At 51.7% G+C, this 21,614-nt stretch overlaps 1 protein-coding gene across 7 annotated transcripts in view; it reads left to right on the top strand.

Moving 5' to 3' along the window:
* Positions 1-21,614, top strand: part of zswim8 (zinc finger, SWIM-type containing 8) — a 39,806-nt gene that overhangs the window by 7,899 nt on the left and 10,293 nt on the right. For 2 of the 7 annotated variants that reach the window (XM_079729985.1, XM_079729981.1), the window contains exons 2-21: positions 969-1,122; positions 2,971-3,065; positions 4,847-5,019; positions 6,015-6,122; positions 7,022-7,103; positions 7,838-7,958; positions 8,590-8,791; positions 9,458-9,633; positions 10,222-11,542; positions 12,172-12,303; positions 12,778-12,957; positions 13,818-14,001; positions 14,786-14,884; positions 14,989-15,113; positions 16,626-16,992; positions 17,120-17,272; positions 17,687-17,909; positions 18,225-18,514; positions 19,131-19,429; positions 19,777-20,289. In XM_079729985.1, the coding sequence (XP_079586111.1) occupies positions 969-1,122; positions 2,971-3,065; positions 4,847-5,019; positions 6,015-6,122; positions 7,022-7,103; positions 7,838-7,958; positions 8,590-8,791; positions 9,458-9,633; positions 10,222-11,542; positions 12,172-12,303; positions 12,778-12,957; positions 13,818-14,001; positions 14,786-14,884; positions 14,989-15,113; positions 16,626-16,992; positions 17,120-17,272; positions 17,687-17,909; positions 18,225-18,514; positions 19,131-19,429; positions 19,777-20,289 (4,997 nt within the window). Of the gene's footprint in view, positions 1-968; positions 1,123-2,970; positions 3,066-4,846; positions 5,020-6,014; positions 6,123-7,021; positions 7,104-7,837; positions 7,959-8,589; positions 8,792-9,457; positions 9,634-10,221; positions 11,543-12,171; positions 12,304-12,777; positions 12,958-13,817; positions 14,002-14,776; positions 14,885-14,988; positions 15,114-16,625; positions 16,993-17,119; positions 17,273-17,686; positions 17,910-18,224; positions 18,515-19,130; positions 19,430-19,776; positions 20,290-21,614 lie in introns of all 7 variants that reach the window. The other 5 variants (XM_079729984.1, XM_079729982.1, XM_079729983.1 and 2 more) reach the window with 3 other exon arrangements.

The following is a 21,614-nucleotide window of genomic DNA, read 5'->3' as shown; positions in this document are numbered from 1 at the left end:
TTCACTGTAGGTATGGTGTTCTTTGGATGCAACTCAGCATTCTTTCTCCTCCAAACACGACGAGTTGAGTTTTTACCGAAAAGTTCTATTTTGGTTTCATCTGACCATATGACATTCTCCCAATCCTGTTCTGGATCATCCAAATGCTCTCTAGCAAACTTCAAACGGGCCCGGACATGGACTGGCTTTAGCAGGGGGACACTTCTGGCACTGCAGGATTTGAGTCCCTGGCGGCGTAGTGTGTTAGTGATGGTAGCCTTTGTTACTTTGGTCCCAGCTCTCTGGAGGTCATTCACTAGGTCTCCCCGTGTGGTTCTGGGATTTTTGTTCACCGTTCTTGTGATCATTTTGACCCCACAGGGTGAGATCTTGCGTGGAGCCCCAGATCGAGGGAGATTATCAGTGGTCTTGTATGTATTCCATTTCCTAATAATTGCTCCGACATTTGATTTCTTCACACCAAGCTGCTTACCTATTGCAGATTCAGACTTCCCAGCCTGGTGCAGGTCTACAATTGTGTTTCTGGTGTCCTTTGACAGCTCTTTGGTCTTGGGCATAGTGGAGTTTGGAGTGTGACTGTTTGAGGTTGTGGACAGGTGTCTTTTATACTGATAAGGAGTTCAAACAGGTGCCATTAATACAGGAAACGAGTGGAGGACAGAGGAGCCTCTTAAAGAAGAAGTTACAGGTCTGTGACAGCCAGAAATCTTGCTGGTTTGTAGGTGACCAAATACTTATTTTCCACCATAATTTGCAAATAAATTCTTAAAAAATCAGACAATGTGATTTTCTGGATTTTTTTTTTTCATTTTTTCTCTCATAGCTGAGGTTTACCTATGATGAAAAATACAGACCTCTCTCGTCTTTTTAAGTGGGAGAACTTGCACAATTGGTGGCTGACTAAATACTTTTTTGCCCCACTGTATAGCTCCTGTACTCATCCCTCCTCTTCCTCCTCGTCATCCCAGATGGCCAGGTTTGTCCCCTGGTGGAGCTGTCGGCCAAGCAGGTGGCGTTCCACATCCCTTTTGAGGTGGTGGAGAAGGTCTACCCTCCTGTACCTGAGCAGCTACAGCTCCGCATCGCCTACTGGAGCTTCCCCGAGAATGAGGAGGACATCAGGTGAGCACACTCCGTCCAATCAGCAATCACACCTGGGCGTATTCTGACCAATTACACCTGGATTTATAATGACCAATCACACCCTGATGTATTCTGACCAATTACACCTTCACGTATAATGACCAATCACACCTGGATGTATAATGACCAATCACACCCTGACGTATTCTGACCAATCACACCCCGACGTATAATGACCAATCACACCTGGGCGTATTCTGACCAATCACACCTGGACGTATAATGACCAATCACACCTGGACGGATAATGACCAATCACAACTGGATATATATATATAATTATTACCAATCGTACCTGGATATATATATATAATTATTACCAATCGTACCTGGACATATAATGACCAATTACACCGGGACGTATAAAGACCAATCACACCTGGACGTATATTGACCAATTACACCGGGTCGTATAATGACCATTCACACCTGGACGGATAATGACCAATCACACCTGGACGCATAATGACCAATCACACTTGGACGGATAATGACCAATCACAACTGGATATATATATATATATATAATTATTACCAATCGTACCTGGATATATATATATATATATATATATAATTATTACCAATCGTACCTGGACATATAATGACCAATTACACCCGGACGTATAAAGACCAATCACACCTGGACGTATATTGACCAATTATACCGGGTCGTATAATGACCAATCACACCTGGACGTATAATGACCAATCACACCTGAACGGATAATGACCAATCACACCTGGACGTATAATGACCAATCACTCCTGGACGGATAATGACCAATCACACCTGGACGGATAATGACCAATTACACCCCGACGTATAATGACCAATCACACTTGGATATATATAATTATTGCGCATTGTACCTGGACATATAATGACCAATAACACCGGGACGTATAATAACTAATAACACCTGGATGTATCATTATCCAGTACAATGAAAGTCTAATCACCTATTTGACGAAAACCCAATTAACAAATTAACACTAACACCTGAGAGGCTAAGTGTTGTTATCACAACTGGATCGCTAATGACAAATTAACCCTGAGGGTCTCATTACCAATATACAGCATTTTAGTTTTGTATTTTCATAGTTCATTTCCTTGGATGAAAGGATACCAGTTGATACTTGTCGCTCTGTGGTATCGAAGAAGAGGCTCTTGATACATTGGTGCCCAGCCTGATCCTAGCACAAGGAATTAGTTACTCAGCCCAACAGGCATATCTCCAAACCAGAGCTGACAGCCACAGTGCAGGTGTCGATGCACATGTCCCGTTTCATTAGATGAAGCAATGCGTTTGTGATGAACACCACATTGCCTCCATTTTATACTCAGCGGAAAGACCACTTAAGTGTTTCGCTGTTGGAATTCTTACCCTTGTATTGAACCTGTGCACTTTCCCCTGCCCAACCATCTCTCATCTTTCTCCTCCTCTCCTCTCCTCTCTCCTCCTCTCAATGCTCTTCTCCTACTCTCCCAACTCATCCCCTCCTCCCCTCTTCCCAATCAATATATATTATCTCTCTCCTCTCCTCCTCTCCTTCCTCCCCAACCATCTCTCTCCCTGTATCTTTCTCCCTCCTCATCTCCTCCGCAACCATCTCTCCTCAATTCCCTCCTCATCCCTCTCCTTCTCTGTCATTCTCATCCCTCTCTCAAAACCACAACGCTTTGTTTGACTCTCTCTCTCTCTCTCTCTCTCTCTCTCTCTCTCTCTCTCTCTCTCTCTCTCTCTCTCTCTCTCTCTCTCTCTCTCTCTCTCTCTCTCTCTCTCTCTCTCTCTCTCTCTCTCTCCTCTCCCTCCCCCCTCCCTGCAGGTTGTACTCGTGTCTGGCCAATGGGAGTCCGGATGAGTTCCAGCGGGGGGAGCAGCTGTACCGGGTGCGGGCGGTGAAAGACCCCCTGCAGATCGGTGGGTTCATGTTTATAGGTCATCTCTCGCCAGGATATGCATAGCAATCACAACCTTCTATTCAAACAGAGACTCTCTATTGAGCTCCTAGCGAAACCTGCTCTCTCTGCATGGAAACGGAAGAGCTACACAGTCGGGCTCCGGTGACAAAGGCACAGAAACACGTAGAGGACAAAACCTCTCATGTAGATGGATAGAAATTCCTTACAACAGCCCAGCAGCAGTGGAAAACACAGGATAAGATCCAATAAAAATACAAAGTACTAATGAAACAAAAATAGGCGCTTAAGTAAATGCTAAAGTAAAGACAAACAGGGAAAACAAAATAATTATAAAGTAGCACAGTACCAGTACTTCAGTGTATTAAAGTGTACAAATGCAAATATACAAGTACTTAAAGTGTATAAAAGCAAATGTAAACAAAGAGAAGAGAATACTGTAACTTAGACCTACGGTCCATAATGTCCCTGATGTATGGGCGTGCAAGTATGGTAAATGTGGGCAGCTTTGGAAACTATTTTTATTTTTTTAAACTACTCACTCCTGATTGGCTGGTAGTATTGAGAGGACTCTTCTGGTTGGCTTGTAGTATTGGGAGGGCTCTGCTGATTGCTGGTAGTATTGAGTGACTGTTCACTGTTCTAGTCGTTGACTGCTGCTCAACTCTATCAGGATGAGACCCCATGGACTATAGATTGATAGCCTAATAGTATAAAGTACAACTAGGCTAAAATGCACTTCAGCGCATCCACATGCGATGCGCTGAACCACACCCAAACGCTTCAGTAGTAATGTGAAGGAGTCCTGCTCTTAAGCAAGGCAGGAGCAACGATTCCCTGTTTTTTTTTTATTACAAGTGCTCGCAGAGCTTTGCGTGCAGTCCACCGTTATTAACTGCCATGCAGTGGGGCTCTGAGGTAATGGAAACTCTGTTTAGTTTAGTTTCCCCGCAGACGAGCTACACAGAGAAGTAGGTCAAAGATATCTTTGTTTGTACCACGCTCCAAGAGTTGCACACACATCGCTTTCTGGTCGACCAGGCGCTCTGGCAGAAGTGAAAGTCCTTCATGTGATATCCCCTCCTCTCTCGGTGCAGTTGTTGGGGGGGGGGGGGGGGTTTGAGGGGATTTCCCTGCTGGTCCTCTGCTTAGCGCTGGCCGGGGGTCGGCCCAGGGCACAGGGCCAGGCTGTAGCCTCAGTCAGCCCAGGGCCCAGGGCCAGGCTGAAGCCTCAGTCAGCCCAGGGCCTAGGGCCAGGCTGAAGCCTCAGTCAGCCCAGGGCCAGGCTGTAGCCTCAGTCAGCCCAGGGCCAAGGGCCAGGCTGTAGCCTCAGTCAGCCCAGGGCCCAGGGCCAGGCTGTTAGCCTCAGTCAGCCCAGGGCCCAGGGCCAGGCTGTTAGCCTCAGTCAGCCCAGGGCCCAGAGCCAGGCTGAAGCCTCAGTCAGCGCAGGGCCAGGCTGTTAGCCTCAGTCAGCCCAGGGCCCAGGGCCAGGCTGCTAGCCTCAGGCCGCAGTCCGATCTAGCTTCTCCCTCTGACGGTTGCTTGACCCAAGGGGTCACCAGGGGTCAAGCCCTGCCGGTTTGCAAGAACCAATTGCCAAGCACTAACAATCAATAGGTTAACCCATTCCACGTATCCAACAAAGATAGCTAGGATAAAACGCCACACAACGCTTTACTTTAAGTGCAAAGGATGAACTACATACAATAAGTGCATACATTAAGTACCATTTAGTTGTGTCTCATCCCCTCTGTGTGTACTGCCCCCCCCCCCCCCCCCCAGGCTTCCACCTGAGCGCCACGGTGTTCTCCACGCAGGGCGGTCAGTCCAAGGGCGCGTACAACGTGGCCGTGATGTTCGACCGCTGCCGCATCACTTCCTGTTCCTGCACCTGCGGCGCCGGGGCCAAGTGGTGTGCGCACGTGGTGGCGCTGTGTCTCTTCCGCATACACAATGTGAGTACAGCGGCGTGTGTCTGTGGGCGGGTGTGCGTGTTAAAAATGGAGCTTTCGGGTGTTTAAATTAGGAATCGAAAGCTTGTTTCAATTTGTGTGTGTGTCTCAAGTTATGTGTGTTTGCATGCAGTGTGTGTGTGTCTGTGTTTGTTCCTGGTTTTCGTTGTGTGTCTGTGTTTCATCCTCTGTTTGGTTGTATGATATGTGTGTTTCCTCTGTGTGTGTGTGTGTGTGTGTGTGTGTGTGTGTGTGTGTGTGTGTGTGTGTGTGTTTCCACTGTGTTTTTCGGTGTGTGTGTGTGGGAGAGTGTGATTAGGTCCCTTGGGTGGAGCGTTCCATCTCCCCTCTAGATAAGAGGGGTGAGTGGAGCCTGGTACTCATTGGTACGCCTGGCGCCTCTGACACACATCTGCAGAACACGCAGAGAGAGTCAAGGTCTGTTCAGGGGGATAACTCTGCTGGTATCTCTCTCTCACAGACACACTGGAACACGCTTGTGTGTCTGCGTGACCCGCGCTGGGGGCGAGGCGGTTGGCGTCGGAGGGGGGGGGTGATTGGGGAGATGGGTTCCTAGGGCTGGGGAGGGTTCTACTGGTTAACCGGCTGGCTGGTTAACATTGTTCTCTTAATTCTGGTTAACCTTGTGGGATTCAGAGATGGGAAAAGGTTTCAGCCTTTTATGTATCTTTTCTTGAGGGAAATGACACTCCTCACACAAGGAGACACACACACACACACACACACACACACCCCCAGAGACTCTCCGTTGGGGAGATCCTGAGCCCTTCTGGAGCCATACAGCTCACTCTCTCTCTCTCTCTCTCTCTCTCTCTCTCTCTCTCTCTCTCTCCCCCTCCTTCTCTATCCCCCCCTCCCTCTCTTCCTCTCCTTCTCTCCTTCTCCCTTCCTCCTTCTCCCTCCCTCTCCCTCTCTCCTTCTCTCTTCCTCTCCCTCCCTCTCTTCCTCTCCCTCTCTCTTTCTCCCTCTCTCCCCAGGCGTCTGCTGTGTGTCTGCGGGCCCCGGTCTCAGAGTCTCTCTCCCGGCTGCAGAGGGACCAGCTCCAGAAGTTCGCCCAGTACCTCATTAGCGAGCTGCCCCAGCAGGTCAGAGGTCACATAAACCCATACGCGGTCGTCACGGCAACCCACAACCCACCCACACTCGAGGTCAAAGGTTCAGAAATAACGACAGGTGTGCCGTGCTGCTGCACTCGCCGACGGAAGCCGTTCGCCGTGGTCAACTCTCTTAAGCCGTTGCCTACAAAAAAATCCCATGGTGCAGTGTGCCCAAGCCCTGTATCTTGTGTTTCTAACACAACTACCTCAGACTATCAATAACTCAACACACCAAGCTGTCAGTAAGGATGATGAGCGTCGGTGACAGCCCCGGCCACGGTCAGTGTTGCCAGATTGGGCCAGATTTCCACCAGGTTGCCAGATTGGGTGGGAAATCCGTAATAATCCTACGTTTTACTAGTAAATGAACTGAAACCGAGGCTGAGGAAAGCTCTGTTCTGCCGCGGCTCGCAAGAGCGACCCTGTGTGCAGTTCAAACACAACAGGTTGTCCCCGTAATGGATGAATCATTTCAACAGTAATTACTACACAATGACCAGGAAAACATTTACTGCCAATACAAACATTACTGTCTGTAACACAGACACGCACGCACACACACACACACACACACGAGATGTACAAGCTGTATAAACAAAGTTTACAAAAGGATTGTGTGTCTGTTAATCACCACTTGACCCCTCATGGTTTCTATTTAATGGTTCCTTTTAGTTATTTAGCAGAAAGCGCTTCAATCCAAAGGGTTCATGTCAGATCATCTCCTTATGGAGCAGGTATGGGTTAGAGGACATCTTCCTCAAGGAGGCCTTCAGTAGGATTGCGGATGTCGGCTATCGAACCCAGTGCCTTTTGGACGGTGTGCCGATAGATCAGTAGACTGACGTGTGTGTGTGTGTGTGTGTGTGTGTGTGTGTGTGTGTTTTCAGATCCTGCCCACGGCTCAGAGACTGCTGGATGAGCTGCTGTCCTCCCAGTCCACGGCCATCAACACAGTCTGCGGGGCTCCAGGTACCAGTACACCACAGTGACACACATCACTGGGATATAGTGTGGTTCATATACATCTGGAACAATGACCACTTGGAATACCTACAGCCACCATGTATGTTCTAGCCGAACTCTGTGTCTTTAAAAACTACTACCACAGCGATGTGGTGAAGAATAATCCTTTAAAGATGCTTTGAAGAGGCATATGAAGTCAGACATAGCACGTGTCCTTCAAACGTATACAACTACTCTGAATGGGGATATCAAGTAATGCAAGGATACCATAGATCATTTACCCAGTACAGTGCTACATTGGTGGTCAAATACAAGCTGGTGCAAATAAGAAAATAGATAGAGTTTTAGTGACGGTGTGATATGTTAGCTGACATTTGGCAGCTATATTTTTGTTAATGAGTGTGATTTGTTTGATATGAGTTTGAGATCTATGACAGCATTAGGCCTGTAGGTGGCGCTTGTGTCCCACTGAATCCAGTTGGAGTTCTGATTGTAGCACATATTTAGTAGAAATGGGACATCTTCATTGATTTCAATGTCATTGTATTTTTTTATTCCAGCCTCACATTGTTAAATTGGGTTTAATAAACGGGAATTTTTGATAAAGATCATATATATTGATTAGGGCATCTTAACTCCAGGAGGCCTACAGGTAGACACTGGGGTTTGAACCAAGAACCTTTCCCTGGGAGTTCAACAACTTAACCCCCAGCCTGTGCGGTGTGTGTGTGTGTGTCCAGACCCCACGGCGGGTCCCTCGGCCTCGGATCAGAGCACCTGGTACCTGGACGAGTCCACGCTGAGGGACAACATCAAGAAGACCCTCCACAAGTTCTGTGGTCCGTCCCCGGTGGTCTTCAGGTAGGCTCCTCCTCCTCGCCACAACGCTCTGAACCGGGTCGGTCTGGGGGAGTGGTTCGACCTTCTCTGCATTTATGGGCCACCTCTAAGATCTATTCTTCTGTAGTCACACTGCAGGCATTTTTAAGGACCTTATAATTTTTAGTGACCTTATCTCTCTGCAAATCACCGAAACGGTGATTCGCAGAGAGATAAGGGTCCTAAAAATATGGCACCTTAAGTCACCGATTCTGTGACATCTGGTAATGTTCATACTATATTTCAACATTTTCATTTAGCAGACGCTTTTAACAAAAGCGACTCACCGCGTTCATACACACATGCTTCACACACCAACGGCAGAGTCAAACGCACTCTTCAGGAGCAGTTAGGGTTTAGGTGTCTTCCTAAGGCTCAGAAGAACACACGCACGCACGCACGCACACACACACACACACACACACACACACGCACACGCACACACGCACACACACTCTCAACTTGTGTTGATGATCTTGATGTACAGACACCCTCAGTCATCCCACTCGAGAGCTTTTGACTTGAACCCTCGGTTCGTTGTCTTGTCGCCCCTCCCTTGAGGTGCGATGGACCCCCTAACCTTCACGTGTCCCCCCCCCCCCCCCCCCCTTAGCGACGTGAACTCCATGTACCTGTCCTCCACGGAGCCCCCGGCGGCCGCGGAGTGGGCCTGCCTGCTGCGCCCGCTGCGGGGGCGCGAGCCAGAGGGCATCTGGAACCTGCTGTCCATCGTCAGGGAGATGTTCAAGAGGAGGGACAGCAACGCCGCCCCCCTGCTCTACATCCTCACGGAGCAGTGCCTCACCTACGAGCAGGTAGCTTAAAAATAGTAATTAGCATCGTGTAGCGTCTTATCCTAGCTCTCTTTGTTGTATACGGGGAATGGGTTAACCCAGCGGTGTTAGTGCTCGGCCCTTGGTTCTATGAACGTCCTTACTTTACCGGCAGCCATATATTATTGCTTCTCTTTCATCCGATAAATCTACTTATGGTGAGTCGTCTTGGATCAAAGCGGCTGCTAAACGCCTTGTATGTAAATGTAGATGTAACTGCCAGCGCTCCATACCCACCGGGCTCCCGTTGTAGAAGAACACGCAGCATCGTAGCTGCGATTTAGTGTTGAATAGTTGTTTTTATCTGCGTAGGTTTTTCCAAGAAGTTTTGCATGAAGTACTTGACTTGGTGTCTCTCCTCCCCCTCCCGACGGTGTCTCTCCTCCTCCTCCCCCTCCTGACGGTGTCTCTCCTCCTCCTCCCCCTCCCGACGGTGTCTCTCCTCCTCCTCCCCCTCCCGACGGTGTCTCTCCTCCTCCCCCCCCTCCTGACGGTGTCTCTCCTCCTCCCCCTCCCGACGGTGTCTCTCCTCCTCCCCCCCCTCCTGACGGTGTCTCTCCTCCTCCCCCTCCCGACGGTGTCTCTCCTCCTCCCCCTCCCGACGGTGTCTCTCCTCCTCCCCCTCCTGACGGTGCCTCCCCCCCTCAGATCATCGGGTGGTGGTACAGCGTGCGTACCTCCGCCTCGCACAGCAGTGCCAGCGGCCACACGGGCCGCAGCAACGGGCAGACGGAGGTGGCGGCCCACGCCTGCGCCAGCATGTGTGACGAGATGGTGGTGCTGTGGAGGCTGGCGGTGTTGGACCCCACCATGAGCCCCCAGAGGTCAGAGCCCACCCGGTGACCTCCAGGGCTTTGTACCCGTTCCCAAGTTTCGTCTACTTTTTCAAACAGCGTTGTCAATGTTTACTTTCTAATGCCAATGGAGCTCTTTTGAATCGAGTAAAGCCAAACAAAAATGTGTTAGTTGTAATTTGTAAGTAGAGACAACGGGCATCCCTGGTTCAAACCATTCAGCTTAACTTAGCACCTACCGTTAGCATGCGGCTACTAGGCTGCGCATCCGTGAGGCAGGAGCTGTTTAAACCCGCTGCTGACGCCCGACCAGAGCCAGACATGGGGGGGGGGGTGAAATCCCCCTCCTACGTTTAGTTTAACATTTACATTCAGGGCAATTAGAAGCCACTTTTATCCAAAGCAACTTCAACGGGTCATGCACACATTCACACACCGACGGCGGAGTCAACCACGCAAGGCGACAGCCAGCTCTTCGGGAGCAGTCAGGGTTTAGGTGTCAGGGACACCTCAGCAACTAAGAGGACCCGGAGATCAAACTACCAACCTTCCGGTTACAAGCCAACCCGCGCTAAGCCTCCTGCGCTAAGCCTCCCCCTCCCCCCTCTACCCACTCAGGCGCCTGGAGCTGGCGTCGCAGCTGAAGACCTGGCACCTGAAGGTGATCGAGATCGTGAAGCGCGGCCAGCACCGCAAGTCCCTGGACAAGCTGTTCCAGGGCTTCAAGCCCGCCGTGGAGTCCTGCTACTTCAACTGGGAGGTGGCCTACCCGCTCCCGGGCATCACCTACTGCAGCGCCGAGAAGAAGAGCGCCTCCTTCTGCTGGGCCCGCGCCGTGCAGCAGCAGAGGGGGGCCAAGGCCGCCTCCGCCGCAGGAGGGGGTGGAGGAGGAGAAGGTTCCGAGACTGCGGGAGGAGCCGCCCCACGAGGGGGGCTCGGTCGGGCCGAGGGCGGGACCGCCGGCGGCGATTACAAAGGGAGGGGCAACGGCCACTTCCTCCAGCAGGAGGCGGCGGTGCGGCCCAAGGAGACGATGGTGAGCAAGAGGAAGGGTCTGACGGCGGGCGGGGGCGTCCTGGGCCGGCTGGCGGGGGGGCCGTCCCTGTCCCTGGAGGAGGGCGGCGGGGGAGGTGGCGGAGGGGGTAAGTGCGTGTACAAGGGCCCCGGCTCCTCCTCCTCGTCGGGGGGGAAGGGCAAGCTGACGCAGGGCTCCGGGAAGGGGGGCTCCATGGCGGGCGGGTCGGGGGCGTCCGGCTGTGGCGGGGGGAAGCACGCGGCCGCCAAGCGCCGCACCAGCAGCGAGGACAGCTCCCTGGAGCCCGACATGGCGGAGCTCAGCCTGGACGACGGCTCCTGCCTGGCGCTGGGCGCGGAGGCCAGCAACACCTTCGACTTCACGCCCCCGCCCCCCGAGATGCTGCCCCCGCCCGGGCCGCTGCTCCGGGGGAAGTACGGCGGCGGGGGCGGCGTCGGAGGGGGAGGGCCCTCCAAGAGGATGACCCAGACCTCGGCCTCCACGGCTCACCCCCCCGCCAGCGCCCAGCCCCAGGCCCCGCCCCCGGCGCCCTGCGCCCCGCCCAAGGAGGCGGTGACGGTGCTTGTGGTGGCGGCGGAGGAGGAGAAGGAGCTGGAGCTGGAGGAGATGGAGGAGGACCCGGAGGAAGGCGGGAAGGCACCGCCTGGGGCGGCCTCCGCCGGGGGGCCCGCGTTGGAGGCGGGGGCGGGGTCTTCCGGGGCCCCGCCCCCGCCGGCTGCAGGAGGAGCAGCAGGGGAGGGGGCCGTGGGAGCGGACCCCGCGGGGGAGGACGACTACCAGGCATACTACCTGAGCGCGGCCTCGGAGGAGGGGGGAGACCGGGGGGCCGCCGACAACCATCACGAGGAGGAGCCAGACATCTTCGCCGGGATCAAACCTCTGGAGCAGGAGGGGCAGATGGAGGTGAGGAGATTTACAGTTCATTTACCTTCAGGGCGTTTAGCAGACGCTTTTATCCAAAGCCACTTACAATAAGTACATTTGTCCGAAGAAGATAGAGAAACAACAATGCATCACTGTCGGTACAGTAAGGAGCGTGTGCCAAGCACTAACAATCGCTAGGTTAACCCGTTCCCCGTACACAACAAAGATAGCTCGGATAAGATGCTACAAAATGCCAAGTACTATTTTTAAGTGCAGCGATATCCCTGTGGTGTGCGAGTTGAGCGAGAGTGTGTAGCGAGAGTGTATACTGTTCATTTAAAACGGTCTATCTCTCCGTCTGGCTTTCCATCTATCGCTTTATCTCTCTCTCACAAAACCCAATTTTTGTGTAATGTAATAGTGCGGTCCCTGAGACTTGGAAAATGCTGACGAGTGCCCCATTTAGACAATGCTTGCAGTGTTCCAGAGCGAGGCGTAACCCTAACTCTGGCTCTGTGTGTCATTATCTCCTGTAGGGACACTTTCCTGTTTTTAAATCTTGTTACTGTTAAGTCATTTAGTGGAAGCTTTCATCCAAAGTGATTCACAGCGTTGCTGGCCAGATGTTGTGTTTGCTACTTTTGTTAAGTGTATGTGTGTGGTTGCAGGTGCTCTTTGCGTGTGCTGAGGCCCTGTACGCCCACGGCTACAGCAGTGAGTCCTGCAGGCTGGCCGTGGAGCTGGCTGGAGACCTGCTGGCCAACCCTCCTGACCTGAAGGTGGAGCAGACTCAGACCAAGGTAACCTCATCTTCTGTCTGAATCTATGGGATCTGGATCTATGCTTTCTCCGCTCTATGGCGTCCTGACTGTATCTTTGGTTTTTGTTACAATGGTGACTGTACTTATAGTTTCTGTTACCAAGGTTTTTGTTTCAATGGTATGTTACCATGATGACTGTGTCCAGGGTAAGAAGAACAAGCTTTCTGTATCTATGGTATCTAACCGTGGTGACTGTATCTATGGTATCTGTTACCATGGTGACTGTTCCGGTTGTTTCTGTTATCACGGTGACTGTTGCTATGGTATCATTATGTCCAGGGTAAAAAAAAAGAAGCAAGGTGTCTGTAACCATGGTATCTGGTAACCATGGTGACTGCATCTATGTTACCTGTTACCATGGTGACTGTAACCATGGCATCTGTGTGTCGAAGGTATCCTTAACCATGGTGTCTGTATCCATGGTGACTGTAACCATGGTTTCCATGCGTCCAGGGTAAGAAGAGCAAGGTGTCGACCATCCGTCAGACGGCGGTGGCCACCAGCACGCTGTCCAAGGCGGCCTTCCTCCTCATGGTGCTCAGCGAGCGGCTGGAGCTCCACAACCTGGCCTTCAGCACCGGCATGTTCTCGCTGGAGCTGCAGAGGCCGCCCGCCTCCACCAAGGCCCTGGAGGTGAGGCCGGCCCGGGACCGGGGCTGGGACCAGGGCCGGGACCGGGGCCAGGGAGGGGGGTGGGGAACTGGAAGGGTTAAAGTTTAACAACACTACCCCCCTTCTCACTCTGCAGCTCCCTTAAGACCTTTTTCAGCACACATTCATGAAAAAGATACATACATGGATTAATTAATTCATTCATTCATTCATTCGTGCCTGCATGTATGTATGCATCATTTATATTTTGACAATAGAAAAATGAATATATACATAATTGTTTTGATGTATAGAGATATAGATATACAGTAGATATCTCATTATAACCCAGATATTAGTCCTTCATATTATGTATTTTAGAAAGTGTCGTAAAAATGGTTTAACATGTAGATATCCTAAATCCACCAGACTTTATTTAAATCCGCCCTCCCTCGGGCAGGTTTTAGTCCACTTCCAGCAGTTCAGACTAATCAGGTCGTTATCTCGCCTGGAGCGGCGAGAATCCAATCAGCAATGATTTGATGATTTAGCTGCCACTGCTGCTTTGATCCAAAGAGACTCTCTTAGTGAACTCAGACACATGTCAGCCAGGAGCAGGTAGGGGTGTGAGGGCCTCAGACGGAACCCAGTGGTTCTCAAACTTTTTCTACTAGTGTACCCCCTCTCAGATATTCTTTCAGCTAAGTAACCCCTTCACCGGCAGCAAATGTACAAGAATAATGTGTTGATTTCCTTTTGACTAGCTTTCAGAATTTAAACAAGTATTATTTGAAATTTTAAAGAAAAGAAAAAAATTAAGTACCAACTGCAGTACCCCAAGGGGTACGCGTACTGGCCTTTGAGAACCAGTGCCCTAACCAGCGGTCCTGCTGTGCTCCCAGGTGAAACTGGGCTACCAGGAGACGGAGGTGGTGGCCCTGATGAAGAAGATCCCCCTGGGGCTTGTGGAGATGACGGCCATCCGGGACCGCGGCGAGCAGCTCAGGGACGGCAGCTTCTGCGACTACCGGCCTGTCCTGCCCCTCATGCTGGCCAGCTTCATCTTCGACGTGCTCTGCATCCCAGGTAAGCATCGACGCCCGGCTACCATTGGCTGAGGGGTTAGGATGTCAGCATCGATACCAAACCACCATTGGCTGAAGGGTTGGGATGTCAGCATTGACGCCCGGCTACCATTGGCTGAGGGGTTAGGATGTCAGCATTGATGTTGGAATGCCATTGGCTGAGGGGTAAGGATGTTGGCATCGACAACGGGTCGCCATTGGCTGAGGAGTTAGGATGTCAGCATCTACGCCGCGCCGCTATTGGCTGAGGGGTCAGGATGTCAGCATCGATACTGGGCCACTATTGGCTGAGGGGTCAGGATCTGTGTGTGTGTGTGTGTGTGTGTGTGTGTGTGTGTGTGTGTGTGTGTGTGTGTGTGTGTGTGTGTGTGTGTGTGTGTGTGTGTGTGTGTGTGTGTGTGTGTGTGTGTGTGTGAAAGAGTTTACATTAAGAAGACGTCAGAAAAGAGATGCTTTTAAGCGAACAACTAAACAAAGTACTTGAGGGAAACCAAAAGACAAGGAAAGAATAAATGACTTTTGAAGGACGGAGCAATCAATGATGGTCGGAAAGAACAGGCCAAGATAGCAGCGTGTTCAATCCCCTGTGTGTTTATTTTCAGGGCCAGGACACTGTTTAGTACCTGGTGGATTCATGTATTCCTTCATTAAGTTTGCATCGCTCACTATTGATTTCCAGTTGAATTCTGGAAAGTTTTCGCTCTCTTGCCATGAGGTCTCTGGCTCTCTTTACATGTGGTAGTGACGTTGTACCCTCCCTCTTGTACGCCATGTTGTTTGTGCAGTCGTATCCCCCACGGGGTCCCGGCCGCCCAGCCGTAACCGTAACAACGAGATGCCCGGCGACGAGGAGCTGGGCTTCGAGGCGGCGGTGGCGGCTCTCGGTGAGTGATGTCATGTTTACTCACTGGCTGGCTGGCGCTCACCTACTCACTGCTTCAATCCCCCACCAACGTACTCTCTCGTGTGTGTATGTGTGTGTGTCCAGGCATGAAGACAACGGTGAGCGAGGCAGAACACCCCCTGCTGTGTGAGGGCACCCGGAGGCAGAAGGGAGACCTGGCTCTGGCCCTCATGATCACCTACAAGGACGACCAGAGCAAGCTGAAGAAGGTAGCACAGACAGACACTCACTCTCCTCACTGTCTCTCACTCTCAATGTCACTCTTGCTTTCTCTCACTGTCTCACTCTCCCTGTCGCTCTCCCTCACTCTCACTGTCTCTCTCTCACTTTCATTGGTTCTCTCCCTCACTTTCAGTGTCTCTCACTGTCTTTCATTCTCACGGTCTCTGTCTCTCTCCCTCACTTTCTCTCTCTCACTCACACTCACCCTGTGATATCGGTCCTGGTTTCACCCCCAGTCTTGAAAGAAAAGTGTTCTGTGGTTCAATCAGCGTCTGCTAGTCAGTGAAAACAGGCTGCCAGAATCCGTGGGACCATAGCGTCAAACAGAAAACAATCTAGTGAAACATTTGGGTCTGCCTTTAAAGTCTCTTTAGAAAGTGTGGATTCTTCTACCAAGTGGCTTTGAAAAATACACCATTTTTTTAAGCGTTACTAGAGGAGCAGAAAACAATTACAGTAGCTTATCTCCTTTCAAGTGCTCTGCATGACAACAGTACAACTCCACTAACTACCAGTGCTGTATCGCAAAAACAACAGTTTTTCTCTCCACCCTTGAAAATATCTTATCCTCCAAAACAAACTCATGAATATGCAAAACAAAAAGTATCTCATCAGCGGCCGCTCCCCAGTTTCACATGCAAGTCCACCGCCGCGTGGTTCCTCCTATCGCTCCACGGTGTCTTTGAGGAGACACAGGAGAGACGGACAGACGGACGCCGTCCTCAAGGACATTCTAATGAGTCTGGAGGTAAAGCCTGGCGCACGGCGTCGGCAAATCACAGACTTCCAAGCATGGCAATGGTTTTGTGTCACGCAACGCGCCTGGAAGCAAAAACAAAGCAGTGTGTTTTGAAACAAACTATTTACAAAATGGGATTCAGCTCCAGCTGCCAACAACACCTCAACAAAACGGTCAAAAATGCATGTGAACTTCCAGAGAGTAAACACGGATTACTCCAAGGATTAGAGCTAGGGTTGTACCTCAGATTCGTATGCTGGTGTCACGTCATACTGCTGGTGTCGTTCAGAGCCACGTATCCACCTGTGAGGGAGGCAGGGGAGGTGGTCTGGACAGGACAGCAGAGCCTGGCTCCGGTTTAGACCAGCCAGCCTTCCACTCAACATCTGCTCCAGCCCAGAGCCAGATGGTTCCCAGGGGGACTCAGCTGCTGCTCCGCCCGCCGTCCTCCCCTCAATCACAATCACTAACCCCATGATGAGTGCTTAAAAATCATGTTCCGATGAAATTATGAGCGGCAGAGCGGCAGCTGGGAGCATTTATTTAGTCTCCTGAGTGAAAACACATTTTCCTGTTGCGTTGCACGCGGGGTTCCCGAGGAAAGAGGAACTTATCTCTGTTCTAAGCTTCCTGGGAGGACGATCGCTGGTGACCTCGTGTTGGAAGGGCCTTGAGGACACGGGTACTATCCCCTTTTCGCGGCCCTCCCTCTGTATCTCTGGAACCCGTCTGACTCCATCCCTCCCTCTGTCCCTCCCAGATCCTGGACAAGCTGCTGGACCGCGAGAGCCAGACCCACAAGCCCCAGACCATCAGCTCCTTCTACTCCAGCAGCAAGCCCGCCGCCAGCAGCCAGCGCAGCCCGTCCAAACACTCTGCCAGCCACCACGCCGGGGCCCCCGGGGGCCAAGGGGCCGGCGGCGTCCACAATAACAACAAACACGCCGCCGCTTCATCGTCTGGTGCCGCGGTCACTGCCGCCGTGGCCTCCTCCTCTTCCAGCTCCTCCTCCGTTGTGCCGGTGGGGAGCGGGGCAGGGGTACCGGGACAGCTAGCCGCCGCCACCACCGCGGCCGCCCAGAACAACAACAACGCCGGAGAAGGAGGGAGCGACGCCAGGGAGCTAGGTAAACACCCGGAACTTCCTCTGTCTCAATAGCACCAGGCGCCACTCCGAGCCGCTCCAGTCTCTCTGTGTCTCCCCCCCTACACCCCCTGGTGTGTGGTGATAACGTGTGTTTGTTGTGCGTCCAGACGGGGGCCAGCCGACGGCGTGTGAGCCTCAGAACGACCTGGCTGCCTTCAAGCCCGAGGGCCCGGTGCCCAGCCGGCTAGCGCTTGGAGGCCGCGGGGCCTATAGCGGCCGCTGCTGGGGCTCCCCGGTGCGCCAGAAGAAGAAGCACACAGGTAGGCGCTCTCATGTGGAACCTCTGATTCATGCGCTTTTTTTATAATGTATTTTAATTATCAGTGCTATTCTGTGCCTTTTCATACACAATGGATGATTGATGTTATAATTGCAATACAGATATGCAGTAGCAGGTTAAGGCTATTCAGCAGCTTGATCGTTGATCGAATATTTAACGATGGGGGGGACTGAGAATGGAACCCTGCGGGACCCCACATAATATTGGTCCCTTTTGCTAATTGGCAAAACTACCTATTGAGGTAACAGTTAAACAAATCTCAACCAACCATTTTTATGCATTACAGGCAAGAACTCCCTGCCCTTTCATCAATGTGTTTACAGCCAGGTTAAGCTCCTTTTATCCAGGTCAGTGTTTCTATGACGTTAACTCCTGTGTGTGTGTGTGTTCCCAGGCATGGCTAGCATCGACAGCAGCGCTCCGGAGACCACCTCCGACAGCTCCCCCACCCTAAGCCGCCGACCCATCCGAGGGGGCTGGGCCGCCACCTCCTGGGGGCGAGGCCAGGACAGTGACAGCATCAGTAGCTCCTCCTCTGATTCGCTGGGCTCTTCCTCATCCAGTGGCTCTCGACGGACAGGGGGCGGGGCTAGGGCCAAGAGCACAGACACCAGTCGGTAAGAATATATAGAAGTTACAAAAGACTGGTAGAGTTTAAGATCGAATTTGGCTTAACTTTATCTGAATACCTTTTTATTTTAAATTACCGAAATTCCATTTGGGATTAATATCGTGCCACCTTATCTTGAATATAAATATATGTGTATATATATTTGAATATCCAACAAAAACATGGTTATGGAGAAGGATTTCAGCGGTAACATTTGAAACTAGTGCCTAAACCACGCACAAACTTCGAGCACAGTATTACATAAACACAGAGCCAGATAATAAAGATAAAGATAATAAACAAATCTCCCCTTGTGCCGCAGGTACAAGGGGCGTCGCCCGGAGTGCCATGCCCCCCACGTGCCCAACCAGCCATCGGAGGCTGCCGCCCACTTCTACTTCGAGCTGGCCAAGACGGTGCTGATCAAGGCGGGGGGGAACTCGTCCACCTCCATCTTCACGCAGCCTTCGGCCAGTGGGGGCCACCAGGGGCCCCACCGCAACCTCCACCTGTGTGCCTTCGAGATCGGCCTGTATGCCCTGGGCCTGCACAACTTCGTCTCCCCCAACTGGCTGTCCCGGACCTACAGCTCCCACGTGTCCTGGATCACAGGTCGGGCCTTCGTTCTGCTCTGCCTTCTGATCTGCTTTTATTTTGATGAAGCCGGATTCAGGATTTGTTCCTTATTGTTCTTTATTGTACTTACTAATACCGAGCTGAGCCATGTGAACCTCCCCCCCCCCCCCCCCCCCCCCACGGGACCATGAGGAACATCTGAATCTGAACCCTCTCCACCTCCAGGCCATGGAGACTCCACCCTTCTGTCGATCATGTTCCTCACCTCTCCTCCACCCTCCTCTCCACCCTCCTGTTGTTCATGTTCCTCACCTCTCCTCCACCCTCTCCTCCACCCTCCTGTTGTTCATGTTCCTCACCTCTCCTCCACCCTCCTGTTGTTCATGTTCCTCACCTCTCCTCCACCCACCTGTTGTTCATGTTCCTCCCCTCTCCTCCACCCTCCTGTTGTTCATGTTCCTCACCTCTCCTCCACCCACCTGTTGTTCATGTTCCTCACCTCTCCTCCACCTTCTCCTCCAACCTCCTGTTATCGTGTTCCTCACCTCTCCTCCACCCTCCTGTTGTTCATGTTCCTTACCTCTCCTCCACCCTCCACCCTCCTGTTAATCATGTCACTAACCTCTTCTCCACCCTCTCCTCCACCCTCCAGGCCAGGCCATGGAGATCGGCAGCGCGGCCCTCAACATCCTGGTGGAGTGCTGGGACGGCCACCTGACGCCCCCCGAGGTGGCGTCGCTGGCGGACCGGGCCTCCCGCGCCCGGGACCCCAACATGGTGCGGGCGGCGGCGGAGCTGGCCCTCAGCTGCCTGCCCCACGCCCACGCCCTCAACCCCAACGAGATCCAGAGGGCCCTGGTGCAGTGCAAGGAGCAGGTGGGGCTCCGGCTGGGCTCCGTCTGTCTGTCCGCCCGGCCCTCCGTCTGTCAGTCGCACAGCTACCAACCGTCTGTAAGCTGGCCTTTATTACGCTCCACTGTCTGTCTGTCTGTCTGTCTGTCTGTCTGTCTGTCTGTCTGTCTGTCTGTCTGTCTGTCTGTCTGTCTGTCTGTCTGTCTGTCTGTCTGTCTGTCTGTCTGTCTGTCTGTCTGTCTGTCTGTCTGTCTGTCTGTCTTCTATTCATGTATTCAATCAATCACCCATCAGTCTATTTAGCAATCGTTTGGTTGATCCCCAATAGGGGATTTTAAATACATCGGGATCTACCGATGTTACTGGCAATTATCATGCAGTCTACCTGACGTGTTTCTCTCTGCGTGTGTGTGTGTGTGTGTGTGTGTCTCTCTCTCTCTCTGCAGGACAACACCATGCTGGAGAAGGCCTGCATGGCGGTGGAGGAGGCAGCCAAGGGGGGCGGGGTCTACCCGGAGGTGCTGTTCGAGGTGGCCCACCAGTGGTACTGGCTGTACGAGCAGTCCGTCGGCGGGGGGGCGGGGCAGCAGAGGGAGGGGGTTGGGCGCTGCGGGGCTAACGGCGGCGCCGGCCGCAGACCCCCCGACTCCCACTGCGGCCTGCTGGACGGCGGCGGGGTCATGGGCGAGTCCCCGGGCGTTACCGCGGTGACGGCCACGGTGACGGCGGCGGCGGTGGTGCCGGTGATCTCGGTGGGCTCCACCATCTACCAGTCGCACCCGCTGCCGGGCCAGGCCATGGCCCACCCCCACGGGCCCGGCCTGCACCCCTACACCACCATCCAGGCCCACCTGCCCACCGTCTGCACCCCCCAGTACCTGGGACACCCCCTGCAGCAGGTCCCTCGGCCCACCGTGTACCCTGTGGCCGGACCCGCCTACCCCCAGGTGGGCCTTGCTGTATGTCTCCCTCTCCCTCTCCGTCCATCTACAGTACACTACTGTATGTTACAGTGCAATACTGTATGTTACAGAACACTACTGTATGTTACAGTACAGTACACTATGTTACAGTACAATACACTATGTTACAGTACACTACTGTATGTTACAGTACAGTACACTATGTTACAGTACAATACACTATGTTACAGTACACTACTGTATGTTACAGTACAATACACTATGTTACAGTACAATACACTATGTTACAGTACACTACTGTATGTTACAGTACAATACACAGTGTTACAGTACACTACCGTATGTTACAGTACACTACTGTATGTTACAGTACAATACAGTATGTTACAGTACACTACTGTATGTTACAGTACACTACTGTATGTTACAGTACAATACACTGTGTTACAGTACACTACCGTATGTTACAGTACACTACTGTATGTTACAGTACAATACAGTATGTTACAGTACACTACTGTATGTTACAGTACAGTACACTATGTTACAGTACAGTACACTATGTTACAGTACAGTACACTATGTTACCGTACACTACAGTATGTTATAGTATGTTACCCCCTGGTTGGCCTAGCTGTATGTCTCTCTCCCTATGTCCATTTATACTACTGTACAGTACACCATGTTACAGTACATAACAGTATGTTACAGTACACTACAGTATGTTATAGTACAATACACTATGTTACAGTACAATACACTATGTAAAAGTACACTACTGTATGTTACAGTACAATACACTATGTTACAGTACAATACACTATGTTACAGTACAATACACTATGTAAAAGTACACTACTGTATGTTACAGTACAATACACTATGTTACAGTACACTACTGTATGTTACAGTACAATACACTGTGTTACAGTACACTACTGTATGTTACAGTACAATACACTGTTACAGTACACTACAGTATGATATAGTATGTTACCCCCAGGTGGGCCTAGCTGTATGTCTCTCTCCCTCCGTCCATCTACACTACAGCATATTACGGTAAATTACATTACGTTACAATACAGTATGTTACAGTACATTACATCTACACTAAAGTACGTTAATGTACATTACATCTACATTATGCTACATTACAGTACATTTACATTGAATCGCTCAGCAGAAAATCTGTGTGAAGTGTAATCAATATTGTATACATATTTGCGGTAGTGGGAACATCTCCAATAGCTACCACAAATCAACCACTCTGTGGTCGAGTGAGACTCGGCCACCATGTTTGTCAGGTTTTTCTCGGTCTGCCTGATCTGTTGCAGATGGGGTTCAGCGGAGGGTTTCTGACA

The sequence above is a fragment of the Pollachius pollachius genome (genome assembly GCF_949987615.1).
Source record: "Pollachius pollachius genome assembly, chromosome: 2".
NCBI lineage: Eukaryota > Metazoa > Chordata > Actinopteri > Gadiformes > Gadidae > Pollachius > Pollachius pollachius.
Note: the sequence above shows the minus strand (reverse complement) of the source record. Positions and strands in the feature narration are given on the sequence as shown.